Raw genomic sequence first — 15,728 nt, forward strand, 5'->3', positions numbered from 1 at the left:
TTGTTTTACAAATCGGTGAAAATGACAAATGCTTTGTTTTCAAGGTTACACAATAAATGCTGCACTTGCCAAATATGGGCTTATTCGGACTTTCTGAAAGTGAAACGTGTCACTCATCACTTTTTTTTTTAGCATACTTCTGGTATGCATGATGAGGAAATAAATTCAATGACATAAAAATCATGTACACACAAAAAAACCACAACTTCAAGCAGGCTACACTGTTTCAGCAACCAGACAATAAATCGATGTATTATTTACATGCCGTGTTATTTGGCTACAGGACAGTGTATGTTAATGCAATTTCCTGCTAGTGTCTAGCGCATTTAACACACACACACACACACACACACACACACACACACACACACACACACACACACACACACACACACACACACACACACACACACACACACACACACACACACAGTATGAGAGAGGAGGAAGAAGAGGACCTCTGCTCACAAGAGATCAGCAGCTGCTTGTTTACACTCCAGATCTGGAGGCATTACAGCTGCATCTTTTTCATTTGTTTTCACAGGTCTTACAAAATTAAATAAAAAAAAGCTGAGGAATAATGTTAAATAGATTTAACTGGTCCACTAAGCTGCTGTTCTGAGCTGTGCAGCTCATTCACAGCAGAGATGTTGTTATTTTTTTATTTTTTTTTACACAATCAAAACCAGTGAGTAGGTGAAAGAGAGGGTGGAACCACAGAGCAAGTGAAAGCCCTGGAGCAGAGAGTTCGAATAGAGGGGGTGAGGCAGGAGGGGGCTGACATTGATGTGGTCTTGTGAGAAGAGGTGGTGGTAAATTGAGATGCTGAATAGGCTCTGAGGCCCTGATGGATCAATGAGACACCTGAATTCACATATTGCATTCATTCTCATTGAAGTTTGGCTCTTCCCCTGACGGGCTCAGTCTGCTGCCGTTTCAAGCACACTCTCGTACAGACCAAATCCACACTCATCCACACCTTAAAAGAAAAATGTTCCACCTGAAAAGGCAAAGCCTGGCAGAGAAACCGACAAACCTGATAAAGCTATTCAAAGAAAGTGACTGTTTTTTATTATTTTTTTATTTGTGTGTAAAGTACATTATATACATTCATTTATATATCCAATATAGAAAAGTCTCAATTCCAGAGAAGTTAAATATCTGGAAGTATGCCGCTCCATCAAGCAATGCGGCATGACACTCTATTACTCTGTGAGAAAGCCATACATCAATTCTATGCAGAAACACCGCAGAGTTGTCTGACCCTGAAATCAGCTCACAAAGGAGTGGAAAACGTGTGCTGTGGTCAGATGAATCATGTCAATTTGTCTGTGGCAAAGAGGAAAGGGACCAACACATGCAAACCAAACAAGTGAAAAAGTCAACATCTGCCATGGTATGGGAGAACATCAGTGGCAGCAGCATTGGTGACCTGCACATGCGTGAAAGTACTGATGAAGTGCTGTATATCGGGATTTTAGATACACATGCTGCCATTAAGGCATCTTTTCCCGGGAAGTACACACTGTTATTTAAGCAAGATAATGCCGGGTCTTTTTCAGCATGTGCTACATCAGCATGACTTCATAAACACGGAGTACGTGGGCTTCACTGCCTGCCTGCAGTCCAAATCGGTCTCCTCCTGAAAATGTAAAGCGCGTCATGAAGAGGTGGATCAGATATATAGGCGACCTCGAACTGTTGAGCTGCAGAAGTCTTAAATCAAACAAGAATGGACAAAAACTTTCACTTGTAAAACTTAGGCAATCAGTAGTCTACGTTTCCAATTGAATACAAAGTGTAATTAAAAGGAAAGAAAATGTAATACAGTGGTAAGCATGCCACTGTCCTAGGTTTTTTTTTGTTTCATAAAAGATTTTTGGGGAAATGTTTTCATGTCAGTGCTGCTTCAAAGCAAGTTGGTAGATTGAACACAGGTTGAATTCCTTAAAATTTCAGCTGTTCTGAAAAAAAATATTAGTGCTTGTACATGTGTCTACTAGCTCATGTGTCAGCCATTAAAATGCAATACATGATAGGAAATAAGGCTTAAGAAAATACCACAGAGTAAACTCTTCACCTCTCTGACACAGTCAACAAAAACAGAATACTTTCAGCTTTGCAAGCATAATATTGTTGTATTGCTATTTACATATAGTGTGGGTGTTTGAGCTTCCATGTCTATAGTCAGTACATGCACACTGTTTGTAAGTCACCAGTTATTAGAGCCAAGCGCTCCCATCTATTACAGTCCAGTCTAATGAGGACACCGGGGGTCAGCACTATCTGAGCTGCACACAAGTCAAAGCCGCAATTTAAAAGACAACGTGTGAGTCTTTGTGTTGTGAGCACATAACAGTTCCACGCCCACCAACACGTCCTCATTTGAACCCCGAGCATGTTTGAGCTTGGGGGATTGTTTGAGTGGACCAGATCCACAAAAGCTTTCCCCGACACAGAAAGCCAAGGATACGCTAACAATGTCAAAACTGCCCTGTGTTCAAAGAATGCAAAGCAGCCTTGTGCAAAACCTCTATTCAGCTTTCTGTAAAGGCAGACAAAACGCCATCCGAAGCAGAGCTAACCCTGAAGGACGGCGGTGCGCGAACGCTCACAGCAGACTTCTGAACATCTCATTCCCTTTTGACCTCTCCGTCTGTCTGACTGAGTCGAGATGAGATAAAATGAGAGATGAGGGCACCGTCACGCATTATAGGGATTTGGTTCAGAGTGAGTCATCTCACTGGACATGAAGCAGACGCACCTGCAACGAAATCTGGGACAGCGATGGTGGGGAGAATCTTATGTGACCAGAGTGAAACGCCGGTTGTTTGTGGATCAGTTACGACAGCTCAGAGGATGGAGCAGTCCCAGCTGCCACCATGGCCCTGGAGGATGGTGACACTGCATTTGTTTAGACTCCAGGCTGCTGGAACATTTTGCACTCACACGTTCCTCCAACTATTCCATATGTGCTGCTGTCAAACAAGTTTTAATTTGTAAAGAAAATATTTTCTGACCAAAGTATTCCCTGGCCAGTTCATGAAGCATGTGGGAGATGAGCTGAGTGTAGAAACTTGAAGGCTGGACAGTAAGTGAGGGGGTTGTCAAAGTGTAGGCAAGCAAGGCATTTGGTACAAAACAGACTTCATGCCAAACTATGACCTTTGAGAGTTGGTTTTGTTTTTGTTTTTGTTCGGAGCGATATGAATAAATATCTTTTGTGTGCTCAGAGTTTTGAAGGTGCAATTCTGCGCGGGCGGGCGTCTGTTCGTGTGGGTAGCTGGACATATGTACACGTGCGTCTCCTATACGCACCACAGCCCCGTAACATTTGTCAATGTTCAGATGATTTCTGGCCAGTTCAGAGCAACGTGCAGGAGATGAGGGGGTGTATGAAGCAGTAGGCTGGTTATGCAGCAATAGAGTGGGCTATCAAAGAGTGAACAAGCTGAGTACTTAGTAAAAATTAAACAGGGCAGAACTGAGATTCTATAAACACCTACTTAACAGCATGTTTGCTCCTACATGAGGTTCATTCTGTTTGAATGTATCCATTGACTTGTGTACACTATCATAATCATAATCTGGGCTAACTGCTTATTTTGATAGTTGTGGCAATATATATGCAAACCACTTGAACCTGTTGACTTTTAATCTATAATGTGTACTGTAAATATATTTTCATGTATTATCCAGATAGACTTACTGTGCTGCTTTATCAAACTTCTCACATTTCATCTGTATTATTTCTGCTTAATTGTTTCTTCTTTTCATTTGTATTAATATCTTTGCATTTTTAGGGAGATATCTTTTAGTTTTAAATTATTTGAACTAAGGGCATTTATGATTTTTTTTTCTCCATAAATCAAGGTATTAGTTGAGATTTTACAGGCTATTCTACAGTCCACTCATTGCTTATGTACAGTAGGACATTGGGTGTAATTTTCCTTCTTTCACCTTCCTTATACAAGTATGAAGTTAGAGATTTACATTTTTATTTCAATGCAAAACTACAAGACAACTGCACAATCTTCTTTCAGTGTAGCAAATCTGAGAAGATATCACATTTCTTTATATAACTTGACATTTTGCAATGAGGAATTACATAGGATAAATGCATTGAGGACACTTTTTTTTTTCTCCTGTAACTGCTTATTTCTGGGAAGCTGAAATGTATTGCAACCATGGACTCTGGACTATATTGAAGAGAAAACCTAAAGGCTGAAAAACACATCCACAACTGAAGGCTCAAATTAGTTTTCTGTCAGCCATGTTATTCTTAGGTAAAATAATCAAAGCCTTCAGATATGTTGGCAGGTGATGCATTTAAATGTTACGGCTATTTCCGGCAAAAGCAGAAAGGCAGTGTCCGATTTGAAACAACACTACCCTGTCGAAATTCAAGTAATACACAAGTAAGAGTCCGAACATGTAAGAGTACTATATGTTAGGTTGGAACACAATTATGGTAGACTTAAAAGCATCAGGTTTGTTTAAGTTGATCCATGGAGTGGATAGCGATAATGAAAATGACCGTTGAATGGGTACTAAATAAGGGGTGACCAGATACTTTGGGTATAACCAGAGACAAAACATATCCTTCCTTTAAGTTTAAACGTTTGTATTAACTAAAGAAACTGTGTGTTTGTTTGCGTGACAGGTTCAGAACATCAGCCAGTCAATGGAGGTGCTGGACCTGCGGACTTACAGAGACCTACAGTACGTGAGGAACACTGAGAGTCTAATGAAAGTGGTGGATGGAAAGCTGAAGGTGGCCTCTGAAAATCCCCGCAGCCTCAATCCAAAGGGTTTTCAGGTAATTGGCTGGCTGTCACCTCCTGTACAGTGGTGTGTGTTTATTATTGTCACGTGAACACAAATACTGTTGACGTGGCACTCCCTGCCCAACTTTACCAGATGCATTGCAGTCTTGTTCGCTCTTCACAGACGATAAAATTGTGTGTGACTCACAATAGACTGCCATATAAACATAGGTACACAAATTAATTTCAAGAACTATTGTATCTGAGCAGTTGAGTCATTCATAGAGGAAATCTGAGTAAATTCACATGCTCTTCAATTATTAAATCCCTGAACCATTCCTGTTTTTACATCCTTTCCTCTCTCTCTCTCTTCACTCAGCCTCCCTTCCTTCTCTCTATACTTACCATTCTGGGGTGTGCTTAGATAACAAGCACATATATTCACATTTATCTCTACCTTATCTCTCCACAAGCTAAGGCTTAGCTGCCATTATCAGTGGGCCTTTTTGTCTTCCTGTCAGCAGCCTGTCTTGCCCCGGCTTTCTCCACATTTCTCACACTGTTACAGATATTAGATGGACCATAAAATAGTTTGATTAAAAGATGCCATGATAAATGCTAAGTGTGCTTTAATGCTGGGTCCGGGCCTCAGCACCGGGACAGGCACGAATGGCTGTGTTTTGCTTTCACTGTGTTTTATGAAAGCCATTTCGATAAGGGTAATGAAGATGTTTGTGAAATTAGCCAATTCATCAGTACAACCTGAGATGACTAAAATATGCAAAATGGAAAGCATTATATATCCAGCTTTATCTGAATGCAAATCTGTTATCCGACAAAGAGGGAAAAAAATAAAAAAGGAAGATTTGACCAGAGCAGGTTGGCTGATGAATGCGCACAGTTTAAAGTTGCCATAGGCAGAGCGCAGGAGATTAACGAGAGCGAATTTTCACGGCATGAAAAAGTGAAAATGAGATTTATGATGTGGCGCCACAGGGCTGAGAGCTGCTCCATCTCCAGATTTACGATAAACCTTAACAAGGAGGAAACAGCCCCTCCTGTGGCGGCCACACTTTATTGATACACCTATTTCTCTCTTGAGCCCTCTACTTTCAGCCTGGTTCTCCTGCTGCTCCCTGAACTCCTACCAAAGGACACATTGTTCTTTTTTACTTTTAAATACACTAGTCAAACTCCGAGTTTACAGCGGCACATTCTTATTTTAGGTGAAATTCAATCGCGTAAAACAGACGGCAGTAAACAGACGTTTGGACAAATTGAAAGTAATGTCCTAATTAAGTGGCTCTCCAATCAACACAAAGACTTAGGAATAAATTTGTCATAAAAAGAAGCCTGATGAAGAAGAAAAAAAAAAAGGAGCAAGCCACACAAGGTAAAGTGCATAAATATTAGGAGACAAAGTGATTTGCAAAGCAGATAAAAGGAAAGAGACATCCAATTTCGGTGAGTAGACCCACAATGTCAGGAATACACTTAGCCTTTATTAAAGGTCATTAGAAATCCAGTGCTAATGGGGTTGAACGGATGAGCCAGCACCAAGCCACAGGATAAGCGAAAAGCAAACAAACTGACAAGAGCTCCTGCTTGAAACAGAAGCTACAAACCAGAAATAGCCAGTGAAGCTTGAAGAGCTAGCTCTTCTGCACACAATCTCCTGTACTGACCGGCACAGTCAACCGGGTCCCCTATCCTTATTATCCTCCAAGGGTTTAATCGTCATCACCCTTTTTCTTTTCCATGTGTCTTTCTCTGTGATAACTTTCTCAGGAGTTGAAAGATAAGGTGACCCAGCTGCTTCCCCTACTGCCAGTGCTAGAACAGTACAAAGCTGACGCCAAGATGATCCTGCGTCTTCGGGAGGAGGTGAGGAATCTGTCCTTGGTGCTTATGGCCATCCAAGAAGAGATGGGGGCCTACGATTACGAGGAGCTGCGCCAGAGAGTCCTGCTACTGGAGACCAGGCTCCACTCCTGCATGCAGAAACTAGGTATAAAATATATGTGAAAAGCTGTGGGCGGGTGTGGTCACTGTTAATTACTCTGAAATTAATTATCAAATATCATTACAGCATTTAAACAATTAAAAGTTTGACAACAGCAGTGCAGAAAGGAATCGATGATTAAATTAGAATAATCAATGGTCAAAACTCTGTTGCATACGTACCACATTTCCACTTTGCTCTGAGCTTGAATTATCTGCATAAATTGAGAAAATTTGGCCTAGAAGGTTTAAATGAATGATTGATCGTGTTCTCATGTAATGTGATATACACATATATATATATATACACACATATATATATGTGTGTGTATATATGTGTGTGTGTGTGTGTGTGTGTGTGTGTGTGTGTGTGTGTGTGTGTGTGTGTGTGTGTGTGTGTGTGTATATATATATATATATATATACATATATATACATACATATATATATATGTGTGTGTGTGTATATTTATATATAAACCGATGACTTAACAAAAAAGAGTTTAGCCTCTCGCTCCTTATTGTTTTGATAATGTCTTACATTGGGTTTAAACACCACAGATAACTAATCAATCAATTAACTAAATAATAATTTGTATATATAATTTTATAGATGAAATTAAGTGCTTTACAAAACTGGGTAAAAAAAGTAGTAAATATGACAAGACAAGGGTGAAAACAAGCATCTCACAAAAATGCAGCAAAATATACTAGAACATTTAAAATATGCATTACTTCACATCAGTCAATGAATAAATCAGTACATTTTTGTGTATCACATTTCAAAATGCAACACTGGACGTAGTTCAGATGCACACTTGAAAATGGAAAGGCTAAAGATTAATGTACAAAACATAGACATCTGCCTTACTGAACAAGACTACATGAAAAGTATATGGCTGTAACAGGCTTTTAATTTGAAATTAGGACTTTTAATTTGAAACAGAGGAAATCTCAGCATTCAACCAACCAATGGTGTCACTTTGATCACTCACTCACTCACTCAGTTCATAGGGCTGACCTCTCGCAATACATCCATCCATCCATTATCTATACCCGCTTTATCCTGAACAGGGTTCTCGCAGTACAGCCAAACAATATTTAATAAAAGTAGAAATAAAAAGGTATTTTAATGCATACATAAAGAAGTCCCATTGAAAAAAACTTAGCGGCTAAACCCATGCCCAATGGAATCACATGTTTCAGAACCAGTACACAAGTGGAGCAGAAAAGAGTGTGATCCTACAAACATCTGTGTGGTGTGTGTCCTCTCGAGTATGCAGTATAGGCATGCATGCCTTCTTACCTCTTCCTCTACTTTGACTTTCAGGCTGTGGGAAACTCACTGGCGTCAGTAATCCCATCACTGTACGTGCATCAGGGTCAAGGTTCGGCTCCTGGATGACAGACACAATGATACCCAGCTCAGACAACAGAGTGAGTTTTCAATCCCTACTACATACTTTATAGTTCCAACAAACACAGGATGATGTAGGATTAACTGAACATAAAGGATAACCAAGGTCAATCAAACTCTATCAACTGCTCAATGGAAAAAAAAAAAAAAAAAAAAAAGATCCTTCACAGCAGTGCTGGCATGGTACCTCGATGGCTGACTGACTGTTTTGCGAGATATATGGGAACGCAAAGCTGAGTCACTGATGGATAGCATCTCTTTCCCTCCTCCCTGTCTTCCTCTGTCACTACAACTCCAGCTGATTAATCACTTCATCATCAGTGGAGAAATGAATGAGTTGTTTGGGCTAAAGTTTTCTAAATCACCTGGGTAATTACCAGGAGTGTGCCGAGATGCTCTGGACCTGGATGATATAGTAGTGACTTCAGCTGATTAGAGATGACATGCGGTTTTCATATGGGCAGTCACATGGTGTGAAGCAGCAGGAGAAGGGCGCGAGAAAAAGGAAAGGACCTGTGGGATATGGTGAATGAGGGAAATGCTGGTGTTGGACAAGCAGAGCAGTGGATTATTAGCCATCTGTAGGGGCGAATGGAAACTGATGAAGTTTGAGAGGAGAGATGAGGTTGGCCTTTTTCTTCTCTACAATGAATCATAACAGGCTTAAGAGATACTGCAGACAGAAAAGGTCAATTTCTGTGATTGAATGCCCTGATCTTTGTCTTTAATCACTTGACTTGTTGAGATCATATTAGATCAAGCTTAACATAAATTTATCATTGTATTAAAACCCAGATACATCAACAATACCACATAAACATCCACAGGAATCATCATAATGTTATTCGGGAAACCCCATTGTCGCCAAACAGACGAGAGAAGGAAACATGTCTAAATGTGCTGTAGAGCTTCTGCCTGGCTCAGCTCCTGCCTCCTGCTCAGCTCAAGGGACTCATTTAGCAAGCGCAGGAGAAACAATGCTTAATGCTCCATAATCTCCCCTCCTCCATAATTCAGCTGCTGTACCTCACCACCCACAGCTCCTCCCAAACCCTTCCTCTCCTTCCACTGCAATTGAAAAGTCAAAACTTCAGAAATAGGCAAGACGGGGACAAAATACAAAAAGATGAAAAGTGGCACACAAAAAAAAAACCTGAAAGAAAGCAACATCTTAGCAAAGCTCTCTTTGATATGTTAAGGACAAAATAAATATCTTAGCCGACCACAGTTTAATTGAATCAATTAAAAGCTGAACTGTTCCTCAGCGGAGGCACGGAGGGAATAAGATGGGACGTGCAGTCAGAGAAGGGCCATGTCAGTGCAGAGATCCGCTGAGAGTGCTCGAGGAAAAAGATAGAGTTGCTAAATGGATTGATTTTCTGTAAATGTGGACTGGAAAGGGCAGGGAGCACAAGCAGTGGTTGACTGCAAAGTGCTGGCAACATCTTCACTCCCACATGCAGGAGAGATCAATACCTCTGCACGCACATGCAAGTACGCATAACTGCGCGAAGGCGAACACTCAAACAAGTACATTTACCAGATACGCTCAACATTCTTACTTTGCTCTGGGCTTTGCTACCAGCAATAACAAAACATCACTTACAGTGTTCTTGCAGTAAGGTGTACCAACTGTAACACAGCAATATTCTCCGATAACCTTTAGATCTTCCCGTTAGCTCCTTTAAATTATCACGACCCGGCTTGTAAGGCCGTGACACTGATGGAAGCATTCTGTTTGCAACTTCAAAACAAAGTAATTCATTAGACAACTCCAAAGACAAACTTAAGTGACATGACCCAAAGAGACACCGAATAGACACCAGCCTCCCAGAGGGGATAAAAGGGGAAAGCAGAGGAGCCAGAGCATCAGCGAGAGTCTTGGAGGCAAACAGACTTATAGAGAACTGTCATACAGGGGAGGCCAATCCTTTGATTGAATGGGGGAGACCAAGCAATCAGGACAAACCTGAAGAGAAGCACACCACTAGAGACAGAGGCTGCTTTTGGATTGTCTACTTTGTCCACTATGCAGTACGCTATATAGTAGACAACTGGCCAATCCAAATGCAGCGAGAGAGAAAGGAAGACCAGTATTACAAGCTAAAGCAACCAATTCTCTACCCCAAAACAAGCAGACATGAATCAGATCGGCAGGAAATGTCAGGGCTCGTCATGAGTTTGACGTCTTTTTTTAAATAGGATTCGTATTTCTTTTATCCACAGGTGTGGTCCATGGATGGTTACTTCAAGGGACGACGTGTCCTGGAATATCGCACAATGAATGATTTCATGAAGGGCCAGAACTTTGTGCAACACTTGCTGCCTCACCCTTGGGCTGGCACTGGCCACGTGGTCTACAATGGCTCACTGTACTACAACAAGTACCAGAGTAACATTATCATCAAGTACCACTTCCGTTCTCGGAGTGTGCTGGTGCAGCGCAGTCTGAGTGGGGCCGGCTACAACAACACCTTTCCCTATTCCTGGGGAGGCTCCTCTGACATCGACCTCATGGCGGATGAGAACGGCCTGTGGGCTGTTTACACCACCATCCCCAATGCTGGGAACATTGTCATCAGCCGCCTGGAGCCACAGAGTCTGGAGGTGCTGCAGACCTGGGACACGGGCTTTCCCAAGCGCAGTGCTGGAGAGTCTTTTATGATCTGCGGTACATTATATGTCACCAACTCCCATCTGGCTGGTGCTAAGATTTACTTTGCCTATTACACCAACACATCAAGCTATGAGTACACAGACATCCCCTTCCACAATCAATACTCCCACATCTCCATGATGGACTATAACCCCAGGGAGAGGGTCCTGTATACCTGGAACAACGGACATCAAGTGCTCTACAATGTCACACTCTTCCAGGTTATTAAGACTTCTGGGGACTGAGGGCCGTCAGACTGACCCACTCAAATAATGCTGTGGTCATTGTTCGGGAGGGACAAGGGAGCTGGGTGGAGGTGGGTACAGCTTGTGGGAGGAGTGGGTTGGGGGCTTCAGTGTATGGGCATAGGCTTGGATTTTTTTTAAGAATTTCAATCTTCATAGAGTGCTATTATTCACATTCTCAAAAATCACTCCGCCAGTAAGGTCGGTAAAGAAAAAAGACTGAGCGCTTCTCTTTTCTTTTTCTTTTTTTCTGTGATGAGTAAGCATGGTTCTTTTTATTTGTGATGAGAAAAATAAATATTCTCTTTACCATTTAAGACTTTGTATTTCATTGTTGCTTTCATTTCAAAAAGACCTTCACAGCAATATGAAGAGGTGAACAACTTGTAAAAACACTATAAAAACCTGTCCTAAAACTTGGAAGGCACAAATAGGTGTTACATTTCTTTTGAAATTGTCATGAATGTTTCTTTTATTTCTCCTTGTTGGAGGGGATATGCCAGCCCGCTCTCATTTCCAGCATATCATATACTGCCATTTTCACCGCCATTGACAGAGAAATACGAACAAGGTGTCCTTTGGCGTCGACATCTTGACCACCCAGGTCAAAAACAGAGGCCATGAGGCAGAGTAGAAAGAGTTACAAAGTCCAGGTAGGGGAGGTCGTGGGTAGTTGGATGGATGTTTGAGTTTACAAGAAAGCAAAAGTCAGCATTGATTTCTTTCAAGTAACATAAGCAAGTTCCTTACATAACATATCTAACTCACCTAACGTACGTAACATTACAAATATAAAATTACTTGTTTTAACCCAATGATCTCTGGCAAACCCTAACCAGGTACTTTTGGTGCCTAACCTTAACTAAATTGCCACCATGCCACATCCTCCCAAACCATGATCTTTTTCTAAACCTACCTATATTTACCAACATGATTTTTGGGTGCTTAAACCTGAGAGACCTTGTGTGGATATATGAGACACCAAAGGGCACTTTGTGTGTACCTTGTGAGATGCCAGCAGGCTGTAACAAAGCGTCAGTATTTGGGTTTGGATATGCAAAGATTTATTCCTTGTTGTTCACTAAAACCTAACTGAGATACAAAACAATACAAAATAATTATTTAGAATAAAGTTGAAGCATTTTTTTTTTTTTATTATTATTATCATGAAATCTAAAATCCTTAAAAAAACAGAAGAAATGCTAAACGGCATAATAATTTGAATAATACTGGAATCATTATATATATTTTGCTAATAGTGAGTGGCTATTATTGCAGCCAAATCATTAAATGATGAGGGGACAGCATGTGAATATTGACGAGGCAATCTCTGGAGCTACATTAAACCATATCTTTGAAAATATATTTTTTCAATCTAAAAAGCCGGTTCTGTGCGTTCTGGGTAATAAAGTGGTATGCTTCTACATACTGGAAGTGTTGAATTTAACTGCAACAGCCATCACTTACATTTGATTTTACCAAGGTGAATTGTAAGTGAAAGCAAAACATCTGGTGAAAGAAGCAGGTGGTGGTGTGAGAGGTTGAGAAGAACACAGGGAGAGAGAGACAAAACGTAAATGGCATTTACATTTGAGCAGAGAAATGTCACTTCGCAGTGATTGTTGCTTGTAAAGCTCCAATCTTCTTTGATCTTGTTAGTCGCACAGCTTTTCTCAGGTGCTTTCTGCAGACAAATGCTCAAACACAGGGCACACAGTGGGATACCGCTCACACCAAATTCTCTGCAGACCTTTCATTGCATTCGTTTCATTATTTACTATTGAAAATATTCCTTAAGCTATATTGCCATTTTCTGCTTTGGAAAAAACAAGACAATAGCCCACATGTGCTGTCATTTCATTCCTTTGAGTTCTAAGGCTTGGTGAACACAGAAGACATAAGATAAAATAGCAAGTTCCACTTTCCTTGTCCTTCGTTACCATGGTGATCCTATTCATCCTAGATGACCTTTCTATCAATAAGTGCTGTGCTGAAAGAACCCTGATGAGTTCATACACAGTAGAGGCTGACATTTAAAGTACAATGCAATACACAACAATACAGACCATCCACCAATATCCAATAGAAAAAGTGCTCTATAACTACCCTTTATAGGGGAAAATAAATGTTATGGCGTTAACTATTTTAATTTCAAATGTAGTTACACTTTAGAGGTAAGTGGTTAACAAACCCATAGGTAATTAATAGTAGCTGAATGTGCTCTCTAAAACAAATCCATCCCTCTCTTCGCTTTCTCAGCCGATTTTAATTTTCTTCACAGCCCAGTCAGCTGCAAAGAAAAAATTGCACAGCCTATCCTGAATATACAGGCAATTATAAAACAAGGCAAAAGGTTGCTCATTGTAAAAAGAAGCATTTCAGAGATCATCATTTATTTTTACCAGAACACAACGGTATTTAATGTAAGGCATGACTGCCTATGGCCATGACTGGTTAAGATAGACCTGATACTTTTCTGCCAACAAACCTTTCTCTTTAGCAGTGAGCAGAGAAGGAAACAATGACTGCACAGAGAAAAAGCAACCTCTGCAATCAAACAAAGTAAGAAATAAAAACCTGAGACTGGAGAGAGGCATTAATCTGAGAAATATGAAAGGTACATCGATCCATTCACATCCACATTCTTCTCATTTAAAACCTGCAACTAAATGGATTCTAGAACAGGTACAAATAGAACCAATATTTTAAAAAATGGCATTCACTTCAACGACGCATTTTGTTACAATAAAAAATAAGTTATTTTGCACTCTCCCACACCGTCAAATTTCTTAAGCAGTATTGCTTCTTCACTTTTAATAATTTTTCTTACATATGCATGGTGGCGAGACAGAAACAGAAAAATGCTACAGTATTATCAAGTACTTCAGAAAAAATGTTATTGAATTTTCAGTTTAAATTACTGAAATCAGTTGTTGATACCAGCTACAACCATCCTCCCCCCCCCCCTACTTATGAGGCGAACATTAGCTTTGTAAGCACCAGTGAGTGATGTTGGGTAAACCAACGCTCAGACCAAGGTCCAGTGCAAGAAGTGATAACAATGATGTACATCAGGATGAACAGCATCAAATCATTACATTACAAATCATTTTACATTTAAAACGCTAATTTTTGAATAATAACAAATATTGCTTTTGTCATTGTTCAGCCCAACTTTTAGGGCATTTTCCCACCTGAAAGTCAAGATCAAGGTCCGAACCAAAGTTCATATTTTTGTTACATTGTATACATTTGATCCGTCATCAGTTTTGGCTTCACATTGTAATTTTGTGTTGGCACTGCAGAAATGCATGATGTACCAATACGTCCTGTTGTCAGAACCTACGTGGGCTGGGTCTGACATTGACTAGTTTGTAGACTGGCGTGTATCGGACACCAATTTATTGTGAATTTGGCCGATAGCATTTTTTGTTTGAATGAGAAAAATCTCGCAATGATATTATTATCGTTATTATGGCATTACTACCATCAGACCAAGTTACAGTGAAACACTTTGTGTGCTATTGGGTCTCATTTTCATTTCCGCTTCCATTCCAGTACTTTTTCTTCCTCTACTGTTAAATGGATGGCAATAGCCTGCCTCAACTTCCTGTTATTGGTCTGAGCGTCCTAACCATCCAAAAATGGTTTTCACACTGCAAACGCACCAAACTTTGAATCTGTTGGATCTGGACAGAGACAAATTTTTATGGTTGGATTAAATTTTTATCCTTTGGTCTGAGGCACCTTTCACACTTGCTGTTTTAGTTTGGACCAAACTGAAAAGTCTGAAGGTCCAGACCGAACAAGGTAGGTTGAGTAAGAGTTAATATCAGCAATTTCGGTTAAATGGCTTGAAGGAAAATGCGGTGTTAAGGTCAAAATGACCAAACTCTTGAAGTGAAAAAAGTTGCTGACATAAAATAGCAATGATCAGCTTTTGGTTTCATACCGCCTCACAGACGATTATGATAATTGGGACAATACTGATATGAAGAAAGCTTAAAGTTTCACACAGTATAAAAGTTAAGAGCTAAGCTGTGTCATGTGTGGTCAAATGTGGAAGAAACTGCTGTTTGTTTACACTAATAGACTCTCAGCCATTCCTTCAGTTTAATTTCTCATTGTTGTAAGGGTCAGCAGTGACTTTGCCAAAACATTTCCTTAAAGCAGAGTTGTGCAGTTCTCTCGGGAAAGCAAAAGAAGCAACTCTGAAGGTGGCCTGAATAATAAGTAACCAATACAGAATTGTTATGTGTTGGATGTATTAACCTACAGAAATCTCTCAGCCTGAGCAGCCCACATTAATGCAGAGCTTAAATCTAAAAGGAACAATAGACTACAGTGTAGCTCGACTGGCTTGATTTACTTAAAGTGGCTATGAGCATGCATTCTCACATGCACTTGAGCTGATTGAGTGCAGGTGGCAACGATAGCGCTGCTTTGATAGAGTGCATGGGGTGAGATTCATAGGCAGGAGCCGAGCTGCAGACAGCAACACAAGAATTAAGAAGCAAACCCAGTTCCCACTTTAATCATGTAGCCATCCTCGCGAAGAAGGGTTTGTTTTGATGGAAACAATCATCTGTGTGAGTGCAGCTGGTCCTGAGATACCACTCTTTGATTAAACTGTACCGTATAAGC

The 15,728-nt window shown here is 40.5% G+C and overlaps 1 protein-coding gene across 2 annotated transcripts in view; it reads left to right on the forward strand.

Moving 5' to 3' along the window:
• Positions 1–11,401, forward strand: part of olfm2a (olfactomedin 2a) — a 43,288-nt gene extending 31,887 nt beyond the window's left edge. For both annotated transcript variants that reach the window (XM_069715514.1, XM_069715513.1), the window contains exons 3-6: positions 4,664–4,819; positions 6,555–6,774; positions 8,097–8,203; positions 10,410–11,401. In XM_069715514.1, coding sequence (XP_069571615.1) covers positions 4,664–4,819; positions 6,555–6,774; positions 8,097–8,203; positions 10,410–11,084 — 1,158 coding nt within the window. In that variant the 3' untranslated portion in view covers positions 11,085–11,401. The remainder of the gene's footprint in view (positions 1–4,663; positions 4,820–6,554; positions 6,775–8,096; positions 8,204–10,409) is intronic.
• The last annotated feature ends 4,327 nt before the right edge of the window (positions 11,402–15,728 follow it).

The sequence above is a fragment of the Brachyistius frenatus genome, unplaced genomic scaffold (genome assembly GCF_029030835.1).
Source record: "Brachyistius frenatus isolate BFR_SWC_R1_liver_20210118 unplaced genomic scaffold, ASM2903083v1 Contig_144, whole genome shotgun sequence".
Classification (NCBI taxonomy): Eukaryota; Metazoa; Chordata; class Actinopteri; family Embiotocidae; genus Brachyistius; species Brachyistius frenatus.